General features: G+C 39.7%; 1 protein-coding gene across 1 annotated transcript in view; it reads right to left on the bottom strand.

Moving 5' to 3' along the window:
* The window catches only part of PCCA (propionyl-CoA carboxylase subunit alpha), a 360,616-nt gene that overhangs the window by 166,178 nt on the left and 172,560 nt on the right, over window positions 1-21,878 (bottom strand). The window contains exons 15-16 of the mRNA XM_075265336.1: window positions 13,784-13,852; window positions 13,229-13,304 (exon numbers count right to left, since the gene is read on the bottom strand). Of these exons, the coding sequence (XP_075121437.1) occupies window positions 13,229-13,304; window positions 13,784-13,852 (145 nt within the window). The remainder of the gene's footprint in view (window positions 1-13,228; window positions 13,305-13,783; window positions 13,853-21,878) is intronic.

The following is a 21,878-nucleotide window of genomic DNA, read 5'->3' as shown; positions in this document are numbered from 1 at the left end:
GGTGGTCATGTAGTTGGGCCAATAAATACTCCATTAATCACGGCTTTTCAGCTTTTTGAAACCAGAGTCTAAAGGAGGGAGGTTCTGGACGTCTCCATGAGGTTGGAACGCGGGCTTGGCCAATGTTGATCAGATGTTTCACAACAGAAATCTTGTAAGACTTCAGAGGGATGTCGCATAGGTGAAGGATTGAGCAGCCCAGAGAGAAGGGGAAGGGTGTAGTCCGTGAAGGAGGAAGAGATTCCCCAGATGTCATGCCAGAAACCAGCCAGAGTCAGATAACTTCAGAATATGTGAAGAGTGTTGCTCTCTGGGGCCAAATATGTCCAGCATAAAATCTGATACCAATCTGGATCTCAAACACAAAATTCTGTCCTAGAGCAACAGCATGCAGAGGGATTTGGTAAGGAGGCTAAGAAATGACAGCGCTAATTCACACTCAAAAACACTAGAGAGCACAGATCTGCTGAGTCCCGCAGTCTGGACTGACTGCCACGTGTTGTTGTAGACAGAGTGGGAAGCTCTAGTTTGACCAATGGAGGGGGGACCACAGAAAATGAAGATTCAAATCCTATCCAGAGCTTCCAGAGCTTAAAGTCAGTCACGCTTGAAAAGATGTAGTATGCAGTCATTTGGTTTACCCCACAATGCCCGTCGACTTCGGTTATATCATAGGATAGATCCGGATATCAAGGCTGGCTTGTTGGCCCAGATGAATTCAGTCAGGAAAAAGGAGCATTTGGAAAACAATTCTTAGGGAACATAAATCAGGAGGGTCTGGAGGACATAGAGAATCAAGGGGAAGACATTACTTTTCAAAATGGAACACCTACCAAACCAAGGAGGCTTTTGTTTTAAAGCTTGAATCAAATAAGCAGTATGAACCCATCCTAACACAATACATTAATGTGTAACAGCTTAAATCATGCCTACCAAGTGTCCTTCAGTTAAAGTGTTTGAGAAGGTGACAGGCAGAGTGCTGGAGTCATGGTATATATCCCTCAGATTTCTGACATACAGTGGGGCAAAAAAGTATTTAGTCAGTCACCAATAGTGCAAGTTCCACCACTTAAAAAGATGAGAGGCGTCTGTAATTTACATCATAGGTAGACCTCAACTATGAGAGACAAAATGAGAAAACAAATCCAGAAAATCACATTGTCTGATTTTGTAAGAATTTTTTTTCAAATTATGGTGGAAAATAAGTATTTGGTCAGTAACAAAATTTCATCTCAATACTTTGTTATATATCCTTTGTTGGCAATGACAGAGGTCAAACGTTTTCTGTAAGTCTTCACAAGGTTGGCACACACTGTTGTTGGTATGTTGGCCCATTCCTCCATGCAGATCTCCTCTAGAGCAGTGATGTTTTGGGGCTGTCGCTTGGCAATACGGACTTTCAACTCCCTCCAAAGGTTTTCTATAGGGTTGAGATCTGGAGACTGGCTAGGCCACTCCAGGACCTTGAAATGCTTCTTACAAAGCCACTCCTTCGTTGCCCTGGCGGTGTGCTTTGGATCATTGTCATGTTGAAAGACCCAGCCACGTTTCATCTTCAATGCCCTTGCTGATGGAAGGAAGTTTGCACCCAAAATCTCACGATACATGGCCCCATTCATTCTTTCATGTACCCGGATCAGTCGTCCTGGCCCCTTTGCAGAGAAACAGCCCCAAAGCATGATGTTTCCACCCCCATGCTTTAACAGTAGGTATGGTGTTTGATGGATGCAACTCAGTATTCTTTTTCCTCCAAACACGAAAAGTTGTGTTTCTACCAAACAGTTCCAGTTTGGTTTCATCAGACCATAGGACATTCACCCAATACTCTTCTGGATCATCCAAATTCTCTCTAGCAAACTTCAGACGGGCCCGGACATGTACTGGCTTAAGCAGTGGGACACGTCTGGCACTGCAGGATCTGAGTCCCTGGCGGCGTAGTGTGTAACTGATGGTAGGCTTTGTTACATTGGTTCCAGCTCTCTGCAGTTCATTCACTAGGTCCCCCCACGTGGTTCTGGGATTTTTGCTCACCGTTCTTGTGATCATTTTGACCCCATGGGGTGAGATTTTGCGTGGAGCCCCAGATTGAGGGAGATTATCAGTGGTCTTGTATGTCTTCCATTTTCTAATTATTGCTCCCACAGTTGATTTCTTCAATCCAAGCTGGTTGCCTATTGCAGATTCAGTCTTCCCAGCCTGGTGCAGGGCTACAATTTTGTTTCTGGTGTCCTTTGACAGCTCTTTGGTCTTCACCATAGTGGAGTTTGGAGTCTGACTGTTTGAGGGTGTGCACAGGTGTCTTTTTATACTGATAAGTTTAAACAGGTGCCATTACTATAGGTAATGAGTGGAGGAAAGAGGAGACTCTTAAAGAAGAAGTTACAGGTCTGTGAGAGCCAGAAATCTTGATTGTTTGTAGGTGACCAAATACTTATTTTCCACCATAATTTGAAAAAAAATTCTTACAAAATCAGACAATGTGATTTTCTGGATTTGTTTTCTCATTTTGTCTCTCATAGTTGAGGTCTACCTATGATGCAAATTACAGACGCCTCTCATCTTTTTAAGTGGTGGAACTTGCACTATTGGTGACTGACTAAATACTTTTTTGCCCCACTGTATGTATGGTTCATGTATGCAGGTTCTTGAATAGGCCTCTGCCCAGGTGTGGGACCTGGGCTCATTACTGGGCCATAAAATGCGGTAGAGCCTGCACTTCAGAGCAGATCCTGGGAGCGAAAGGAGGTGCCTAGATCTGTTCTGATACACTGTGAGTCTCATGAGACTATATTGCACTCTTTGTTGATTCGTGTGGCTGGTAGTAAACCACCTGTACTGTACAGTTAGTACTTATTGTTTAGTTAGTGCTTAGACAAGCAGGGTTTTATTGCTCTTTTTTTTTGTCTGTATTTTATTTTGATTATTTTTGTGCCTGTAGTGAAAGTTTATTTATTTTGCTGTTTTTTCTAAATAGTGTTTGCACCGGATTTTATGTCCATCTGTCTGGCTGGTTGAGTCTGCACCACTGGTGCTACCAAGCTACCTTCTCATAAGGGACAATCCCTACTTTTGACCCAAGTCCCTCTGTCCCTTTTGGGTCCTTAAATCAGGGCCACACCTCTAATGAGGCGACGTGAGGCAGCCGCCTCAGGGCGGCAGTTTGGGAGGAGGCAGCAGCCACAGGCCTTTTTTTTTTTTTTACCTAAACAGTATTAAAGTTAAAAGGACCTTTGGGGCCCCATACTTTCTCTTCCAGGACTAGATCAGCAGCAGATAAATCACTGCCATTTGCAGGGGCTGCTCATCGCTATTTGTAAAAGTTTTCCTGCACACATCAGCTTGCTGTGCCGCCCCTCCCCCTCAGCATCGGAGTGTGAGGGGAGAAGTCTCTTGCGATGTCATAGCTTTCTACACTGCCAGGCAGAGCTGCACAGGAGTTTCCTCCATGTCCTGTGCACCCAGGAATTCAGTCAAAGGTAAGTATATATTTTTGGGTAAAATATGTGTATATGTGTTTACATCATGTGTCTTATATACTGTGTGAGTCCTGTATGTGTGTAGATAGGTGTGTGTGTATGTTGTATATGACTGTATGTGTGTGAGTAGATGGTATATGTGTAAGTATATACAACTATCTATCCATCATTTATCTCCTATCTCCTCTCTATCTATTATCTATTGTCTATATTTATCTCCTATCTATCTATCTATCTATCTATCTATCTCTTCAACGAGCTTAACCCCTTGGTGTTCGACCGCTTACATACAGTCCTATGAAAAAGTTTGGGCACCCCTATTAATCTTAATCATTTTTAGTTCTAAATATTTTGGTATTTGCAACAGCCATTTCAGTTTGATATATCTAATAACTGATGGACACAGTAATATTTCAGGATTGAAATGAGGTTTATTGTACTAACAGAAAATGCGCAATATGCATTAAACCAAAATTTGACCGGTGCAAAAGTATTGGCACCTCAACAGAAAAGTGACATTAATATTTAGTAGATCCTCCTTTTGCAAAGATAACAGCCTCTTATCGCTTCCTGTAGCTTTTAATCAGTTCCTGGATCCTGGATAAAGGTATTTTGGACAAACAATTCAAGTTCAGTTAAGTTAGATGGTCGCCGAGCATGGACAGCCCGCTTCAAATCATCCTACAGATGTTCAATGATATTCAGGTCTGGGGACTGAGATGGCCATTCCAGAACATTGTAATTGTTCCTCTGCATGAATGCCTGAGTTGATTTGGAGCAGTGTTTTGGATCATTGTCTTGCTGAAATATCCATCCCTGGCGTAACTTCAACTTCGTCACTGATTCTTGAACATTATTCTCAAGAATCTGCTGATACTGAGTGGAATCCATGCGACCCTCAACTTTAACAAGATTCCCGGTGCCGGCATTGGCCACACAGCCCCAAAGCATGATGGAACCTCCACCAAATTTTACAGTGGGTAGCAAGTGTTTTTCTTGGAATGCTGTTTCTTTTTGGACGCCATGCATAACGCCTTTTTTTATAACCAAACAACTCAATCTTTGTTTCCAAAATGAAGTTGGCTTCTCCAAATGTGCTTTTGCATACCTCAGGCAACTCTATGTGTGGCGTGCTTGCAGAAACGGCTTCTTTCTCATCACTCTCCCATACAGCTTCTCCTTGTGCAAAGTGCGCTGTATAGTTACCGATGCACAGTGACACCATCTGCAGCAAGATGATGCTGCAGTTCTTTGGAGGTGGTCTGTGGATTGTCCTTGACTGTTCTCAGCATTCTTCTTCTCTGCCTTTCTGATATTTTTCTTGGGCTGCCACTTCTGGGCTTAACAAGAACTGTCCCTGTGATCTTCCATTTCCTTACTATGTTCCTCACAGTGGAAACTGACAGGTTAAATCTCTGAGACAACTTTTTGTATCCTTCCCCTGAACAACTATGTTGAACAATCTTTGTTTTCAGATCATTTGAGAGCGGGCTGTCCATGTTCGGCGACCATCAAACTTAACTGAACTTGAATTGTTTTGTAGAAAGAAATGGTCCAAAATACCTTCATCCAGGATCCAGGAACTGATTAAAAGCTACAGGAAGCAACTAGAGACTGTTATCTTTGCAAAAGGAGGATGTACTAAATATTAATGTCACTTTTCTGTTGAGGTGCCCATATTTTTGCACCGGTCAAATTTTGGTTTAATGCATATTGCGCATTTTCTGTTAGTACAATAAACCTCATTTCAATCCTGAAATATTACTGTGTCCATCAGTTATTAGATATATCAAACTGAAAAGGCTGCTGCAAACACCAAAATATTTAGAACTAAAAATGATTAAGATTAATAGGGGTGCCCAAACTTTTTCATAGGACTGTACATTCCTATGGCAGCGAGGTATTCGATCGAATACTACTCGCTCATCTCTAGCCATAATTTAATTATTTGGTGCACACAAAAGACAAAATACCTTTATGACTTTTTTTTTTTTTTTTAAATTCTGTCTCCATTACTTTTTACTGCTTCTCCTGACTGACTCAGGCTTAACACACCGCTCCATTTCCCTGTTCATAGTACACATAAGAGCTCCTTACAGTAATCTAATGACATCATCAGGAGGCTATGTCATTTAATAGATCTGGTGCTGGTAAAGTACAGAGCCAGATTTATTACCATTTTGTCACATACAATGTTCAGGTAGAGAAAACGAAACCATGCTTTAGTTGAGTTGTAGCTACAACGTTCACAGCTTGTGACAAGGACTGGAAACAAATGACAAAAATATGATCACGTCCTATACCTCCTTTAAGAAAAAATATCAATATATTTTGCTAAACATGTAAATATTACTATAAATCCTACAGATCTGTTAAATAAAGATGATAATCCCTCATAACATGTGCAATACGTAGTCAGGAAACCAGTGATAAAAACCTTAAATTACCCCCCAAAAAACCCCAAACTGCTTTTTGTTTTTGTATCTTATTAACCAAACTAGCTGGTACCCGCGACTTCGTCTGCGGTGATTGTAGCAGTGGGTATATACAGGCGCAGGTAAGGTTTTCGTACTGTGTATAAGGGATGGGATATGAAATGTAACTTTGTATCTTGTTTTTGCTGTAATTCAGAGAATACGTGAGACTTTTGTGTTGAAGTTACTTTGTATTTGAGCTGCTATACGGTGTTGTGAGAAACTTTACATAGTGACTTTGGGACAGAAGTATTTGAAGTTAACCCTTTCCCGCCGATGGCATTTTTTGATTTTCGTTTTTGACTCCCCTCCTTCTAAACCCCATAACTTTTTTATTTCTCCGCTCCCAGAGTCATATGAGGTCTTAATTTTTCCTGGGACAAATTTTTCTTCATGATGCCGCCATTATTTATTCTATATAATGTACTGGGAAGCAGGAAAAAAATTCAGAATGGGGTGGATTTGAAGAAAAAAATGCATTTTTGCGACTTTCTTACGGGCTTTGGTTTTACGGCACTCACTGTGCAACCAAAATGACATGTCCCCTGTATTCTGTGTTTCGTTACGATTCCGGGGATACCAAATTTATATGGTTTTCTTTACATTTTGACCCCTTAAAAAAAGGCAAAACTGTGTTAATTTTTTTTTTTTTTTTTGAAAAGTCGCCATATTCCGACAGCCGTAACTTTTTTATACGTGCGTGTACGGGGATGTATAGTATAATCTTTTTTTGCAGGACCGGGTGTACTTTGTAGTTCTACCATTTTCAGGAAATGTTATTGCTTTGATCACTTTTTATTCAAATTTTTATCAGAATCAAAACAGTGAAAAAATGGCGGTTTGGCACTTTTGACCATTTTTCCCGCTATGGCGTTTACCGAACAGGAAAAATATTTGTATAGCTTTGTAGAGCAGGCGATTTCGGACGTGGAGATACCTAACATGTATGTGTTTCACAGTTTTAACTACTTTTATATGTGTTCTAGGGAAAGGGGGGTGATTTGAATTTTTAATCCTTTTTATTTGTTTTTATATTTTTTTTCATTTTTTTTTTTTAAAATTTTTTTGCATTTATTAGACCTCCTAGGGGTATTGACATGGGTGGGCGGTGTTGCGGATTGTCAGAGCGGTGGGGGTCAGCAAACATGGCTGCTCCGGAGCGTTAAAGAGAGCCTCCTGGAGTATCGGTAAGGTGAGGGGCAAAGTGGTAATGTATATGTATATGTGATTGTGTGGGGTTAGGGGCGAGGCTGTAGAGGGCAATATGAATTTTGGGGCTTGCTATGGTCCAAAGTGTGTGAGATTGCAGAGATGGTGGTGTGAGTTTGGGTTTTGTGGGGTCCTGGCACAAACGTATGTGTGCAATTGTGACGAAAAGTAGCCTATTGCACAATCGGGTGTAATGACTATGTTTTTGGAAAATTTCAGCCAAATCGGTCAAGCGGGTTTTGCGTGATTGAGGAACAAACATCCAAACACACAAACATCCAAACTCACAAACTTTCACATTTATAATATTAATAGGATTCTTGATTCATAAAGACAGGAGCTCGGGGAACCGTAGGATCTAACAAGTTGATGATTTTTTCACATGTTACGTACTGCATTAAAACATCTTCGCAACCAATGTTTAGTGTTCAGTAAAAAAGTTTAATCTTTTACACTGCTGTACCAATTACTGCAATAAAATGTCATATGCTTAAATTTTAAGAAAAAAACTAACAAAAGCACACTACAACATGTATCTATAAGAAAAAAAATCATAGGGAACCTTGCAGATATAGTAAAGTTTCAGGCATATGCTATTATCAGATAGCAGCTAACGTGCAATTATATGATACTGATAACATGAGATTAATCTATTTGGCAACAGGAATAAATGTATGGCAAGATAACTAAATCAGCTCAAAGTATGGCACAACAGGATTCTAAGAACAGGAGGAACACACTGCTAAAGTAATGAAAAATCCTACATGTTTTGACTGTAGATTGGTTTGGGATCTAAGAGGAAGCCTACCAGTCTCCAGCTAAAAGTGACATTTAACACTTAGCTACAGAATGACAGCTCAATGATGGATATATTGGGATACCGTTTTTCTGTACTGGTTTCGCAAAATAGTAATGATGTATGCCATTAACAGGCGGTATAAATAAAATAAAAGTTTCACAACTTAATATTACATTCTTTAAAGGGAGTCTGTCAGGCAGAAAATCACTATACAACTAATAACAGTACCTTATAGGGCGGCTTCTAAACTTTCCTAAGATGCCTTTAGTTAATGACAGTCTTTAGTTTGAACAATTTTTCCACTGACAGACTCCATTTAATAGTAACACAAGTTGTTTCTTTTCCTTGAAATAGAAGCGGGTTAAAGAAGACCTTTCACATCCTCGGGTACATGCGGTGTAATACAACGCTAGAAAGCCGACAGCATGCTGCTACTACTACTGCTACTGCACATGCACCCGCGCCATTTTTTTTTTATCAATGTCAGTTCGCAAGTTAGACGGGACTCGAGGACATTGCTGGAAGAGGAGGCGTGGCTGAAGAGGACGTCGGACCCTGAATACCCTCCCCCTTTTATTTTAAAATGGGGGGGGGCGATAGTTTAATATAACTTTAGCGGTGCCTGAATAGCCTTTTTAAAGGCTATTCACGAATATGTGGGGCTCTATCAGCATAATTTTGCTGATAGAGCCCCTTTAAGTCAACAGAATTTAATGTGGCTTGGCAGCTCCGACAATACAATAATTTTACACTATGTTCTATGGTGTTCTAGGTATCCATATCTATAGACTGAGTATTAAACGGTCACTAAGTTTTCAACAAACTTGGTATAAATCAACAGTTCAAGAGAATAGAAAAAGCATTGTAATACTATGTATATTATTAGAGAACGCTGCTTGACCTTATCCTCCACAAGGAAACTATCAGTAAAAGCAAAATAGCACGAAGCACAAATTGTGAGGAAGAGATTCTCCTTACACGGAGCTCACCTGCAAGTTAAGTAACAGAATATATCTTAATGGCAATATATATTCTCCAATTCAAATTGCCTGGCCGTGAAATGCACTGGCATAGTAGAGAAAAAGGTCATAAAATGACCTCAATGTGGATGTGGTTGTCATCTGACCACAATAGCAGACCTCAATGGAAGTAGTAGCTGGACCACACACAAGGGCTGGCTGTACAAATGAATGGTAAATAGGTCACTGGAATCTTGGATGGACAGTCTTTGTATTATTACATGTCATACTTTATTCTGATAAACAAATGCTTCCCTCTTTCGGTTATTCTATATCCAGTGGTTCTAAACATATATTTATCCATATCGATATATAATGAATTGCAATTATAAATACAACCTGCGACCAAAGCATTTAGATAACGTTCACCATAAGATCTTTTAATAAAGATTATATGCAAATGATATGCATTTGACAATCCACTAACATGGGCACACAAGCTCTTTCCATTTCACTTATCACAAACGAAATTCCCAGCAAATTAAACATATTGAACATGGTTTCACAGTATAGCTTGTAGGGCTCCAATTAAGGCTAAATTGATAAATGCAGATTTGTTTCAGGCTGTCAAGCTGCCAGAAGCAAAAGCTGCAAAAGGCCAATTAGCACTGAATTTGTGTAGTGTTGGCAAATATTAATAATCAAATGTTAATTAAGAACAAATAAAGAGCCAAATACTTTTAATCAAATATATTTATGGTAAATATGACATACGGAGTTGTCCAAATATTCTTTGAGCCTCTTTCACATGTACTGTAATTTATCACAGCTTTTTGTTTTGGAGTCTGCACAGAAAATCTGAGACAAATCCACTAAGTCTAAGTGTGATTGTAATTGTCCTAACTTTACTCAGGATGACACCTAGAAACAGGTGTTAATGTAGTTATAGAATTTTGCAAGGCTGTATTTGCATCATTGTTGGGGCCTTTTTCATACTTCTATTAAAATATCTGATGGCATAAAAAAAAATTCTGCTTTTCAAGGAGGTAAGATCAAACATTCTTTACTAGAACCCATGCCTTTCCTAATTTATTAAAAACTGGTGCTCTGCACCTGACTAGCCCTAACTGTGCCTGAATGAACAGGCCTCTAAAAGGGGTTGGCCACTTTCAGACCAATATTGACAAACAAATGTACAATAAAAAGATATACAATTTTCCAATATACTTTCTGTATCAATTCCTCACGATTTTCTAGATCTCCGCTTGCTGTCATTCATTCTGTTACTTCTAGAGGATAAAACTCTGACCATGGTCATGTGATTTACGGTCCATGGTCATGTGATTTTCGGTCCATGGTCATGTGACAGTCTACTGCATGAGCAGTAGGCTCTGCCAGCGGGCAGAGCCGACTTTGCTTGTCTGTGGCCATTTTCTTGCGGCTGCTTACACAGTATGCTCGTACGCCACAAGAAAATGGCCACAGACATGGCTAAATATCCATTTTTTATTAAAAATATTATTTAGAAAGTAGGAGGGGGGTGTTTAGATTAGTGTAGGAATTTGAAAATATCCTGAACAACTCCTTTAACTCTGCTAAGACCTCACTGGTCTTGAAGTGTACGAAATACCAACCTTCAATTGAAGATTTTGCAAATGAAATTAAGCAACAAAAAAGTCACTAAGCAGTAATGTAAAGAATTATTTTTTTTCCCTTACTAATAAATACAGTACATATATTAAAAATATAACTTTTTGTTATATTAGAGTTACAAATATCACAAAATTAGGGATTTTTCTAGAAGTGACTCCCTACCTGCGTTATGGATGTTTTTTCTTTTTTCTTTTTTTTTTTTTTTTAATTTTAACACACTGAGCACAAAAGTTTGGCCACGACTGCCCTAACCCATCTTTTGGAGAAAGAAAACCCCACAAGATCTTATTTTTGGAGAAACACAGTAGTTGATTCCCAATTAACTCAATGGAAGAAGATTTCAGGTATCAAAAACAGCTTCAAAGGAAGCGGAGTGAACCCGCACTTAAAATGTTTCTAAACTCAATGGCTATGCTTTTACAAATTCTGTCCCATTTTATTGACTGTTCTATCTATAGAAGCCTATATTTTATTTTATTTATTTATAAATAACATTGGAAAATGTTAAGTCTACCTGATTTTTTTGTTAACCATAAGCCACTTATCTCTTATAAAAAAAAAAAAAAAAAAACATTATGTGATCAAAAGTATGCAGACACCTGGCTGAAAATGACTTACAAGTTTGTGGCGCCCTCCATCGGTAATGGAGGGGGCTTGCACCCCTTGTTGTTTCGCATGGCACTATCACAGCACAGGCCTAGATTGAGGTTTTAAACACCTTCTTGCCTCCCACTGTTGAAGAGCAATTCGGGGATGGCGACTGCATCTTTCAACACGATCGAGCACCTGTTCATACTGCACGGCCTGTGGCGGAGTGGTTACATGACAATAACATCTCTGTAATTGGCTGGCCTGCACAGAGTCCTGACTTGAATCCTATAGAACACCTTTGGGATGTTTTGGAACGCCGACTTCGTGCCAGGCCTCACCGACCTACATCGATACCTCTCCTCAGTGCAGCACTCCGTGAAGAATGGGCTGCCATTCCCCAAGAAACCTTCCAGCACCTGATTGAACATATGCCTGCGAGAGTGGAAGCTGTCATCAAGGCTAAGGGTGGGCCAACACCATATTGAATTCCAGAACGACCGATGGAGGGCGCAACGAACTTGTAAGTCATTTTCAGCCAGGTGTCTGGATACATTTGATCACATAGTGTATATCAGTGACCATTAATCAGAATTCAATGTCAGTATAACTAAGTCAGCACCAGCATTTCATTTATGGAAATACCAATTTCCTATATTTTTCTGAAATAGAAGATATCCACTTGTTCCTGTTCCAGATTCAACACCCACTAACCTGTTATACTCCCATTCAGTAGAGTGGAGGAGTGTATTCATAATCATTACAACATATACCAATTCAGGACCCTGGAGAGATCTGAGCTGTTACTGTACATATGCTAAAGTGACATTCAGTGCTTGGATCTCTCCATTGTGCTGAATTGCTAAATGATCTTGTCAATTGAAACATACTGTAAGTACTATATGTACTCAACATGTGGTATACTTAACTTCATGCCATGCCTCCATGGGGAATTTGCACTGTCCTAATATTGTGTGGCTGCTGCGGAAATGAATAGGAAAAAAATGCTGTGTTTCACAGTACCAGCAAAGTGAAGGAGATTTAAGTTAATCTCAAATCACATTTGCAGAAAAAAGAAATGTAGCAAAACAACTTTTTTTTTTTTTAAAGTGAGTTTTCGAAAAATGTAGCTTATTATTTTTAGCTGCGGAACCACAAGCATTTTTTCCTTTAAATTCAATAGGAAAAAAAGTAAAAATGGAGCAAAAATTAAATGAAACTGCTGCAGAAAAAAATGAAATTTGATTTGTTGTTTTTTTTCTGTAGCTCCATTGTATTACAGTATGTATTGTCACTTTTTTGTTTTTACAAAGAGTTCAGGTGGTAACCACCTACAGGTCCTTATGAACAAGGGGTTTGGTGTACCAAATAGTCATTTTACAATGTCATCCATTCCTACTATAAAAATAGAAAACTTTTATCCTTCTCCAGCGGCTGTACTCCTATCGCCTGCACAATTCTTCAGTGAAGCTGGAGGAGTACACCTTTGCATCAGCATGAACGTGCTAGACCTCTGGCACATGCAGTGAAGACTGGGTGTACATCGCCATCTTCAATAATCAACTATGCAGGTGCAGGAAGCACCAGAGAAGAGTATGTTGAGACTCCTGAATCTCTTCTTTTTTTTTTTTTTTTTGTAGTCCAGTAGTCTACAGCTTTACATGAGGAAATGTGTGTTGCTTAGTATCCCAAACTGACCTGACAGGTTCCCTTTAAAAAAACAAAAAAGTGACAATACATACTGTTAATGAAGTGGGTTGTGAACTAACTTTGCACCTAATTCGCTGTAGTGCTTCTTTATATAGCAGTCACATGCTGTACATCTGACCTCATCACTGCAGCCCATTGTAGGTTGGACCAGTAGAGATTAAAAAGGCAAATAAAGGTTCCTTTATTTTCTACATTGCCTACCTTTGCCTCAAATTTAGTACTTTCAAACAATCCCTTTAATCTGTACTAGGTTCCATTATTTCATTTGCAATATTAGATATTAGAAATTATTTATGGCGCTAATGAAACTACTGGAGATTCTTTTCATGGCAAATGTAGGCTCCACAACTTAAAGATTACCTCGGATGACGTAATTGTCTAGTGCGTCTTCCATTCTCTTCAATGCCTCAGCACGACTGCTACCATGGGTCACCAACTATAACAAATAGATTTAACTTTACAATGTCATCGAGCAAACCTTCATGGACATTACTTACAGGATTTTGGTTTTAGTTGTGTAAACAGAAAATGATTACAAGGTAAGCAAAGTGATTAGAAAAGAAGTTCTGTTCTTCTTCCTTTTAAGTGCTGTATACCATCTACTAGATTAAAAAAAAATACAGCACAGCTTCCAGACATATAGCAAATCTCAGATATCCATCTGTCTTCTGACTATATAATATTCCCTCATTAATATAAGATAGGTTCAGGTGAGAAAGCCAATGATTTTGGAGCCTAAACATAATTATGAATCACCTACTGATTTCTTGAATCAAAAAGCATGCATAAACAGACTTCTACATCTAGTCTTTACTTTGTAGTCTCTCTTTTTCAAGGTGACTGACCAATATTAGGAGTGAAATGAAATGTGCTTGCTACTCAGTTTTGACTCATGCAGCAGGATTAGAAACTTACTTTTGAAATCATAGGATCATAGTAAATGCTGATGTCGCTTCCTTCTTGAATGCCACTGTCAACTCGCACCTTAGGCACAAAAAAGAAAAAAGTTACTATGAACTAAAATATATCAAGTCAACCAAATTAAATAAGCCCAGCGCATTGAGAAAACCCCCTGAAACCATGCAGATAATATGGCAGCAGTGCCAAAATTAAAACTGCTAACAATAGTTAATAGTTAACTGCGGAACAAATGCATTTTTGGCTGCTATCGAAATGCAGCAGAAAAAAACAAAATGCTGCGTTTCAAAGTACCAGCAAAGTGAATGAGATTTCAGTTCATTACATCTCATCAACACACTGCAGGAAGAAAAAAAAGCTGCGGAAAAGCTGCATCATAAGAAACCACATGCACGAAACACTTCTATTTAAAATGAAGGATTGTACACATTCCATATTAATTTAAAGAGGACCTTTCACCACCAGGGGCACAGGCAGTTTTATATACTGCTAGAAAGCCGACAGTGCGCTGAAATCAGCACACTATCGGCTTTCATGATCTGTGCCCCAGGTGAAGAGCGCTGTACTGTGAGAGCGGGGAGGAACACCTCCCCCAGTATTCGTCTATGGACGAGTACTATCAGGAGAGGGAGGAGGCGTTCCTTCCCGCTCACACAGTACAGCCCTATAGCACCGGCACCGATAGCTCTTCACCTTGGGCACAGATCGTGAAAGCCGATAATGTGCTGAATTCAGCGCACTGTTGGCTTTCTAGCAGTATATAAAACTGCCTGTGCCCCAAGTGATGAAAGGTCATAATAATAATAATAGAGAAAGAAAAAAATGCAGAGGAAAACACCTAAAAACCACAATACTTTTGTGTTTTATTACTTGGGGCCTTAGTCTAAATGGGTATTCCAGGAAATTAAAGGGGTGGTCCAGGCAAAAAAAGTCTCTGATGCAGTGGCCAATTAACGAAGGGCCTGCAATGTCACTAGCTGTGACATCATGCGTCCTCTTCGTAAGGCCACTGATTGGACGTGCGGAAGGACACCGGAGCATCAGGGACAGGTGAGTATGATTTCTTCCCCCCCCCCACACACACACACACACTGCCCCCAGCTGATTTAAAAATAAAACGGGTTGTCCATTTTTGCCTGGACAACCCCTTTAAAGAGATACTTGTGCTTCTTCTTGCTACTTCCATCTCTATATATCATCCAGACACACAGTTATCATGAAGGAGATAGCAGTTCAGCCTCTTTGACTGTATCCTGTTGTCCATTACCAGAGGAATATGGACGCACAAATGTCATTGTTTGTAAAATAAAGAATTATGCACTTTTCCAATACACTTTCTATATCAATTCCTAACAATTTTCTAGATCTGTACTTGCTTTCATTCCTACTGCTTACTCCTAGTGGATAAAAATCTGTCTATGGTCATGTGATGGACACACAGGTGCACTGCTTGTTACAGTAACAGCGCAATAATCCAACATCTTCCTGGTAATGTAAAATGCACCTGCATGTCCATCACATGGCCATGGACTGATTTTTATCCACTGGAATTAAGTAGAATGCATGAAAACAAGAAGAGATATAGAAAATGCGAGGAATTTATTCAAAAACTACAGTATATTAGAACACTGTATAGCTTTTCATTATACATACGATAACATTTGCCTTTCAATATTTGTCTCAAGCTGGACAACTCCTTTAAGGTCTTTTAGCTTAAGTTAAATAACAATGTGGAGCATATTAAAATGTGTGGGAGCCACTGTGGAGCATATTATACTGCATAGGGACCAATGTGGAGCATAATATACTGTGTGGGGCCCCTTCACTATCCACATCACCCACCATCTGTTTTATACCAGTCATGCACTATTATTACAGGCTGTAATAACACCGCATGGCGATTATATAACAGATACTGTGCAATGTAAATAGTGAACAGGTCACTGCGCTCACAAAAGCACCACAGTATCTTCACGGAGTTGATCAGTAAGAGTTATGGAAGTTAGACCCCACTGATCTCTTAGGGTAAGGTCACACTGGGTTTTTTGGTCAGGATTTTGAGGTCGGATCCACCTCAAAATCCTCATGTACAGTCATGTTGAGAATGAAGCTGTTTCCTTTGGAGGTTTTCTTTAATATTGATGGCCTACCTTAAAGATAGGTCATCGATATGAGGTTTGGAGGGGAGGAGTCTGACTCTCTGCATCCACTGCAGGGAATTCAGAATTCTTGAAGCACTGAAGCCATTTTATTGTTCATCAGATGCAGCCATTGTACAAATTTTTAGAGGATATGCATGGATCTGCAGGTCACTATAGTTTAGTGCTATTACAGTGAACTGTACTGTGCTGCAATCAGTGGTGTAAGTAAAAATGGCTGGGCTCCAAGGCGAACATTTGACATGTCCCCCCCCCCCCCCATAGTGGCCCCTGCACACAGTATTATGCCTCATAGCAGCCCACGAACACACTATTATGCCCGACAGTGGGCCCTGCACACAGTATAAAGTCCCATAGTGGCCCCTGCACAAAGTATTATGCCTTATTGGCCCCTTCATACAGTATTATATAATACAAACATAAAAACCAATGTTACTCTGGTTCCGGTGCACTTCCCACTGATGTTGGCCATCTTCCATGATGGAAGAGACTTCACTTGAGCCAGGCATGTCATGAGGCATTATGGCGTAGGTCCGGCCCACGTGACATCTGGGACGTCACTAAATAGGCCTGAAGCCTTCCAGAGGCTCAGTAGAGGTAAGGAACATTGTTTTTAATGTTCCCTCACCTGTCCTAGCCCTCCGATCATTATACTTGGGGGTCTGAAAAGACCCCCCCAGAGTATAATGATAGTGGTATTTGTGGGGTTCACAGGCCTTACTTACCGATCCCCTATCTTGAACACAGTCTCTGCAGAAGGGGAAACGCCGGCGACTGTGAGTATGAGCGAGGATTGGTAAGCAATTAGGGCCTGTTACCTGCTGGAGTTACTCCAGCAGGTAACAAACTATTTAAAAGAAAAAAACTCACATCAGGGGCCCACCAGGCCCCCTAATGTCCTGGGCCCTGTGGCAGCTACTACTGCTAGTACCCTGGTATTTACACCCCTGGCTGCAATACTAGGAGCAACCACTACAAAATATATAGGACAGTGATTATTCACAAACATATCCAAGCTTAAATATGTAGACAAATAAAAACAGTTTTGAAAATATAAACAATTGAAAACTTTGCAAAGTTTTCTAGAGTTTCTCCAACTATCTTAGTAGTGAAACACGCTTGCCTTGATTGGTTGTCAATGGATAAGAGCATAAATACAGGAACTTTCTATGGTCTGGAACCCATTAGAAACCCAGTCATAATTTCCTTATTGTGAACAGATTAGAATAAAGGACATTTCACACATGAAGATAACTCGGAAAGTTCCACATTCATTCTAGTACCCATTGGCAACAAATCAGGACAACAGATTGTCATCACTAACATGGCTGGAGGAAATCTATAAAACTCTGCAAAATTTTAAATTATTTACATTTGTAAGAAATTTTAAATTGTCTGCAAATTTAAACATGGTTATGTTCATTGTTATGTTATGTTCATGAGAAAACCCCTGTAGGCTAAGACTCCACATTGCAGAATCGCAGCTTTTTTGTTGCAGATTTTTTGAAAGTCAAAAATGGCAACAAATAGAGTGAGAAATAGATATGAAACTCTATTAAGGGCGGGTTCACATCTGTGCCCGGTCTCTGCTTTGTGGGTTTCCATCTTCTGCCCGAGAAACTGGACAGGAGACGGAAACCCGGCAGTCAGTGTCCGACTGTAAGCGCCCGTGAGCATCTTCTCATCTCCGCAACAAAACCGTTTTTTTTTTTTTTTTCTTAACCAGACACAAAGTCTTGCATGTCCAACTTTGTGTCCAGTTAAAAAAAACGATTTTGCCGCGGAGACCAGAAGACTCTCACGGGCGACACTTTGCAAACCCATTCAAATGAATGGGTTTGAAAAGTGACTGCTGGTTTCAGTCTCCTGTCCAGTTTCTTGGGCAGAAGACGGAAATCTGCAAAGCAGAGACAGGGCGCAGGTGTGAACCCACCCTAAGTCTACCTTTTGCTCAATCCACTCCTGGCTTTGGGTCAAAAAACCACAACAAAATTTACAACAAAAAAAGCTGCACTTACGCAACATGGGGTCTTAGCCTTCAAGTGTCAGGAGCCCCCACCATTCTGATTTTATATCGATACCTCAGTACTATTAAAGTTCATAAAAATGCCTTTCACACTAAGGCCCCATGTAGCAAGACGGAGCAGCAAAAAAAAAAAAAGCTGCAGAATTAAACGTGGCAGAAACAAATAGCTTTTTTTTCAGCAGTGTTTTTCGTTACATTTTCACTGATTTTTACTCTGCGGACTTTGTAACCCTATTATACCTATACAGAAAACAGCAGCATTTCCACAGGTATAGTTGACATTTTGAAAACGCAGCTTTTCTACTGCTGATTTTTTTTCCGCACTGTGTGGATGGGAATAGACAAAATCCCATCCACTTTATAGGTAGTGTAAAACGCAGGTTGTTTTTTTTTTGCAATGTATGGCTTAGCCTAAAGCACAGTGGAATCAACGGATTCTGCCCCAAATCAGTGGTACCCATTGATTTCAAAAGGAGACAGAAATTAGAGTAGGATGCTAACAAAATAAGCGTCCTGCTTGATCTTCATAAGGATTTTGTGGCTTGAGACTCCCACTGATAAGGACCATTCATCTGGGCCGAAACAGCGGTGGAAGGACCCAAACGGAATGACAATTGCTATTCATTAGCATACTGCTGGCGTGGGGTGTCGGGAAATGAAGAGAAAACCAAGTAGGATGTCCTCCTCAAGTTCCTCTTCATATTCTGACATCTAAACGGTCCTAATTCATGGAAACAAATGAATGCAATTTTAGGCCGGGCTCCACACTACGTTTTGGCTGCAGCAGAAATGCCAAGGCAAAAAAAGCTGCATCCTTCATTACCTGCAAATTTGATGGGATCCCGGCTAATCCTATTCACACAGCGCAGAAACAAAATCAGCAGCGGAAATGCTGCCATTTCAGAAATGCTCACATTTTTGGAAATCGCAGCATGTCAATTATACGTACGGAAACGGTGGCTTTATCGGTATACTAACGGCAGAAAGTTTGCAGAGGAAAACTCTGTGCACTTTGTGTGAAAAACACTGTGGGGAAAAAAACAGTGCTTTTCTAATGTGTTTTTTTCGACTGCGTTTTCTTGCAGTGTTTTGCTGCATGAGGCCTTAGCTTTCTGTACAAAAATATACAATATAAACACACCCTTATATATGGACCATTACTTTTCTGATCAAGTGACAGCCGTTGATAAAACACCACTGCATCCAGTGCAATGTAAATCAAGTTACTCATCTTTTCTACATTAAGACTCCAAATCACACAAAATAATTTAAGATATAGCAATGTAGACACAACCTTTTAAGTAAAATAGTTATTTTAACTTAAAGTTAGTGTAACAACAAAGAGAAACATATCATTAAATGGCCCTTCAGATCTCAGGCAAAATGAAAAATGAAGCATCTGTTTAATTGGCTGATATGGGGTACAACACATTTGCATGTAGTCAGCAATTAGAACCAGATGCCCATAATTATTTAGATTAGCTAGAATAAAACATTTGGCACACAAAACACACACTAAGAACAAAAACAAAACAAGATTTCATTCACCAGGGGGAGTGCAATATGTCCTTGTGCTGACTGTCTATGGTCACACTACTATTGGTCACACACCGCACTGAGTGGGTTTGTAGGGAAAGTGCTTAGCTGCCTGAGAAAGCATCATCTTATGACAAATTTATTAAAGCAGATATAAAACTTCTAGTGCACGTTCATTTAAAAAACTAGCAAACTAAACATGGTATTGGCCACTATTAATCAAGTGCCACTTACACAAGGAAAAAGAAGACATGATTGGATTATAAAAAACAAATAAAATATAGTAGAAGATATTCTGACAGTACAAGTCTATGGACGAGGCTGAGCTTTATAGTCTGCTGTTCTGACAGTTGGGAAATATTGATGCCAAAACTAATGGTACCTATATCTCCTGCACCGGGGCACATACCGGGAAAGCGGACAGTGCACTGTTGGCATTCTAGCAGTATATAATATCGCACAATGATGAGGATGTGAGAGGTTCTATTACTCACAGGTTTTACCCATAAACAGAACCATATAATCGTAGTGTGTCAATTATACCCGCAGCAATGCTGGCATTCTCTGCATAAGGTCAGAAAGTCTGCAGAGGAAAACTGTGCCAAAAATACAATGCAAAACACTGTGAAAAAAACCATAATGCGTTTCTGAGGGTTTGGTTTTTTTGCTGAGTTTCACTACGTGAGGCTTTAGCCTAAAGAAAGCAATGTCTAGGTTTCTGACAACTACAAATGCTCAAGACAAAAGACACTCTCCACTAAGAGGGTTGGCAAAAATCTTTAAAACACGGCAAACTTTAAACATTTCTGCAAATCTATAACAGTAACTTTTTAATTGCCTACTAATTTAAATATGGTTATGCCTGTGGGAAACACTTTTAAATTCCACTCTGCTGTGGTAGTCCCCACCAGTCCTATAGTGAAGATGCCACTTACATAGTTCATGTAGCCAATCACAGGTCTCAGTAGTCATGCAAGCAACCAAGTTGGCTGTAGTAGTCACATGAATAATGTATGCATTATCTTCACAGCAGGAGTAGTGGCAAGTGGTGGGGGATAAAACTAGCAAGTCATTTTTCCTTTTTTTGTTATATCATTTCCTGCTTTTGTAAAGTTTCTTAAAAATTTCCAGCAATGGCTCCAAACACAAATGACAACACAATACAAAAGCACTCTACAACACTCTATTACAAGGGTATTAATGGTGACATTATTAGTTTTTTCCCCCTCCCATAACAAACTTAAAGCAAGCTTTAGTATCGCTAAATGGTTTATTCTGTTTTCTCTTGTCGGGTTGGTTTAACAATGACACCATTCTCATTACACATTTTATCCTGTAGCGGCATGAGGTGGAAAGAAAAAAACAGGGACAATTTCATAGGACAAGCGACTGATTGCTGTTAATGAGCCCGCACGTTTGTTAGTATATTGCTGATTCCTGTTTTCCTCTCTCAGCTTGACTTCATCAGTGCGGCATTAAGGGTTACCCTTATGAAATGCTTCAAATGAGCGGTTCCTGGGGATAAATATTTATTAAATTGCTTCTGTCAAACTTTGGTATCTGAAACATTCAAGTGGTAATCAAAGTATTCACGCCAGACAGACATGTCCCACTGATCCAAAGGACACAGGAATTCAGTGAAAGCTACTCAACAGCAGGGTTCAGGAGTAGCATATTGTTATGGGTGGGTGGAGGAGCCTTGAAACTCAGACACTTCCACTTGTGGGAAGGAACCTTCCTAATAAAACAGCAACCCAACAGTCTGCACCAAGGCAGAAAAAGTCATCAATATGTTAGATTATAAAGTTGTAATTTTAGTAATTGTTAAGGCTAAGGACCCAAGTAGCAGGCTGCAGCAAAAAAGTAATGCAGAAAAACCGCTACAGCAACGCACTGTGTTTTTCCTGCAGCACTTTTCACAGAAAGTCTGCATAGGTTTCCTCTGTGGACTTTCTGCTTCAGTTATATCTATAGAGAAACTGCTGGCATTTCTGTAGGTATAAATGACATCCTGAGATTTCCAAAAACAAATCCACTTTGCAGTGACTGTAAATTGCTCTGTGGCCGCAGCCTAAAAAAGTTCACATAACAATTCCTGTCCATGGCATCTACTGACAGCTAGCCAAATGATGAACACAACTCTTTATAACTGGAATAATAAAATCTTTCAGTATCACAGATACAAACGGATTGGTCCAAAAAGGATTCCAAATGGTTACACAGCGGAAACCAGAATCCATCTTTTTAGACGGATTAGTCAATGGGTGTCAGTCAGAAAAACTGTCCATTTGTGTTTGTTTTTAGCAAATCAGTTTTTTTCCCCCTTCATTCTGAGCAGGCAGAGAAGGAAAAATGGCCTACAAAACTGACA

This window comes from Leptodactylus fuscus, chromosome 2 (genome assembly GCF_031893055.1).
Source record: "Leptodactylus fuscus isolate aLepFus1 chromosome 2, aLepFus1.hap2, whole genome shotgun sequence".
NCBI classification, from domain to species: domain Eukaryota; kingdom Metazoa; phylum Chordata; class Amphibia; order Anura; family Leptodactylidae; genus Leptodactylus; species Leptodactylus fuscus.
The sequence above is the reverse complement of the archived record's forward strand: the minus strand, read 5'-3'. Positions and strand labels throughout refer to the sequence as shown.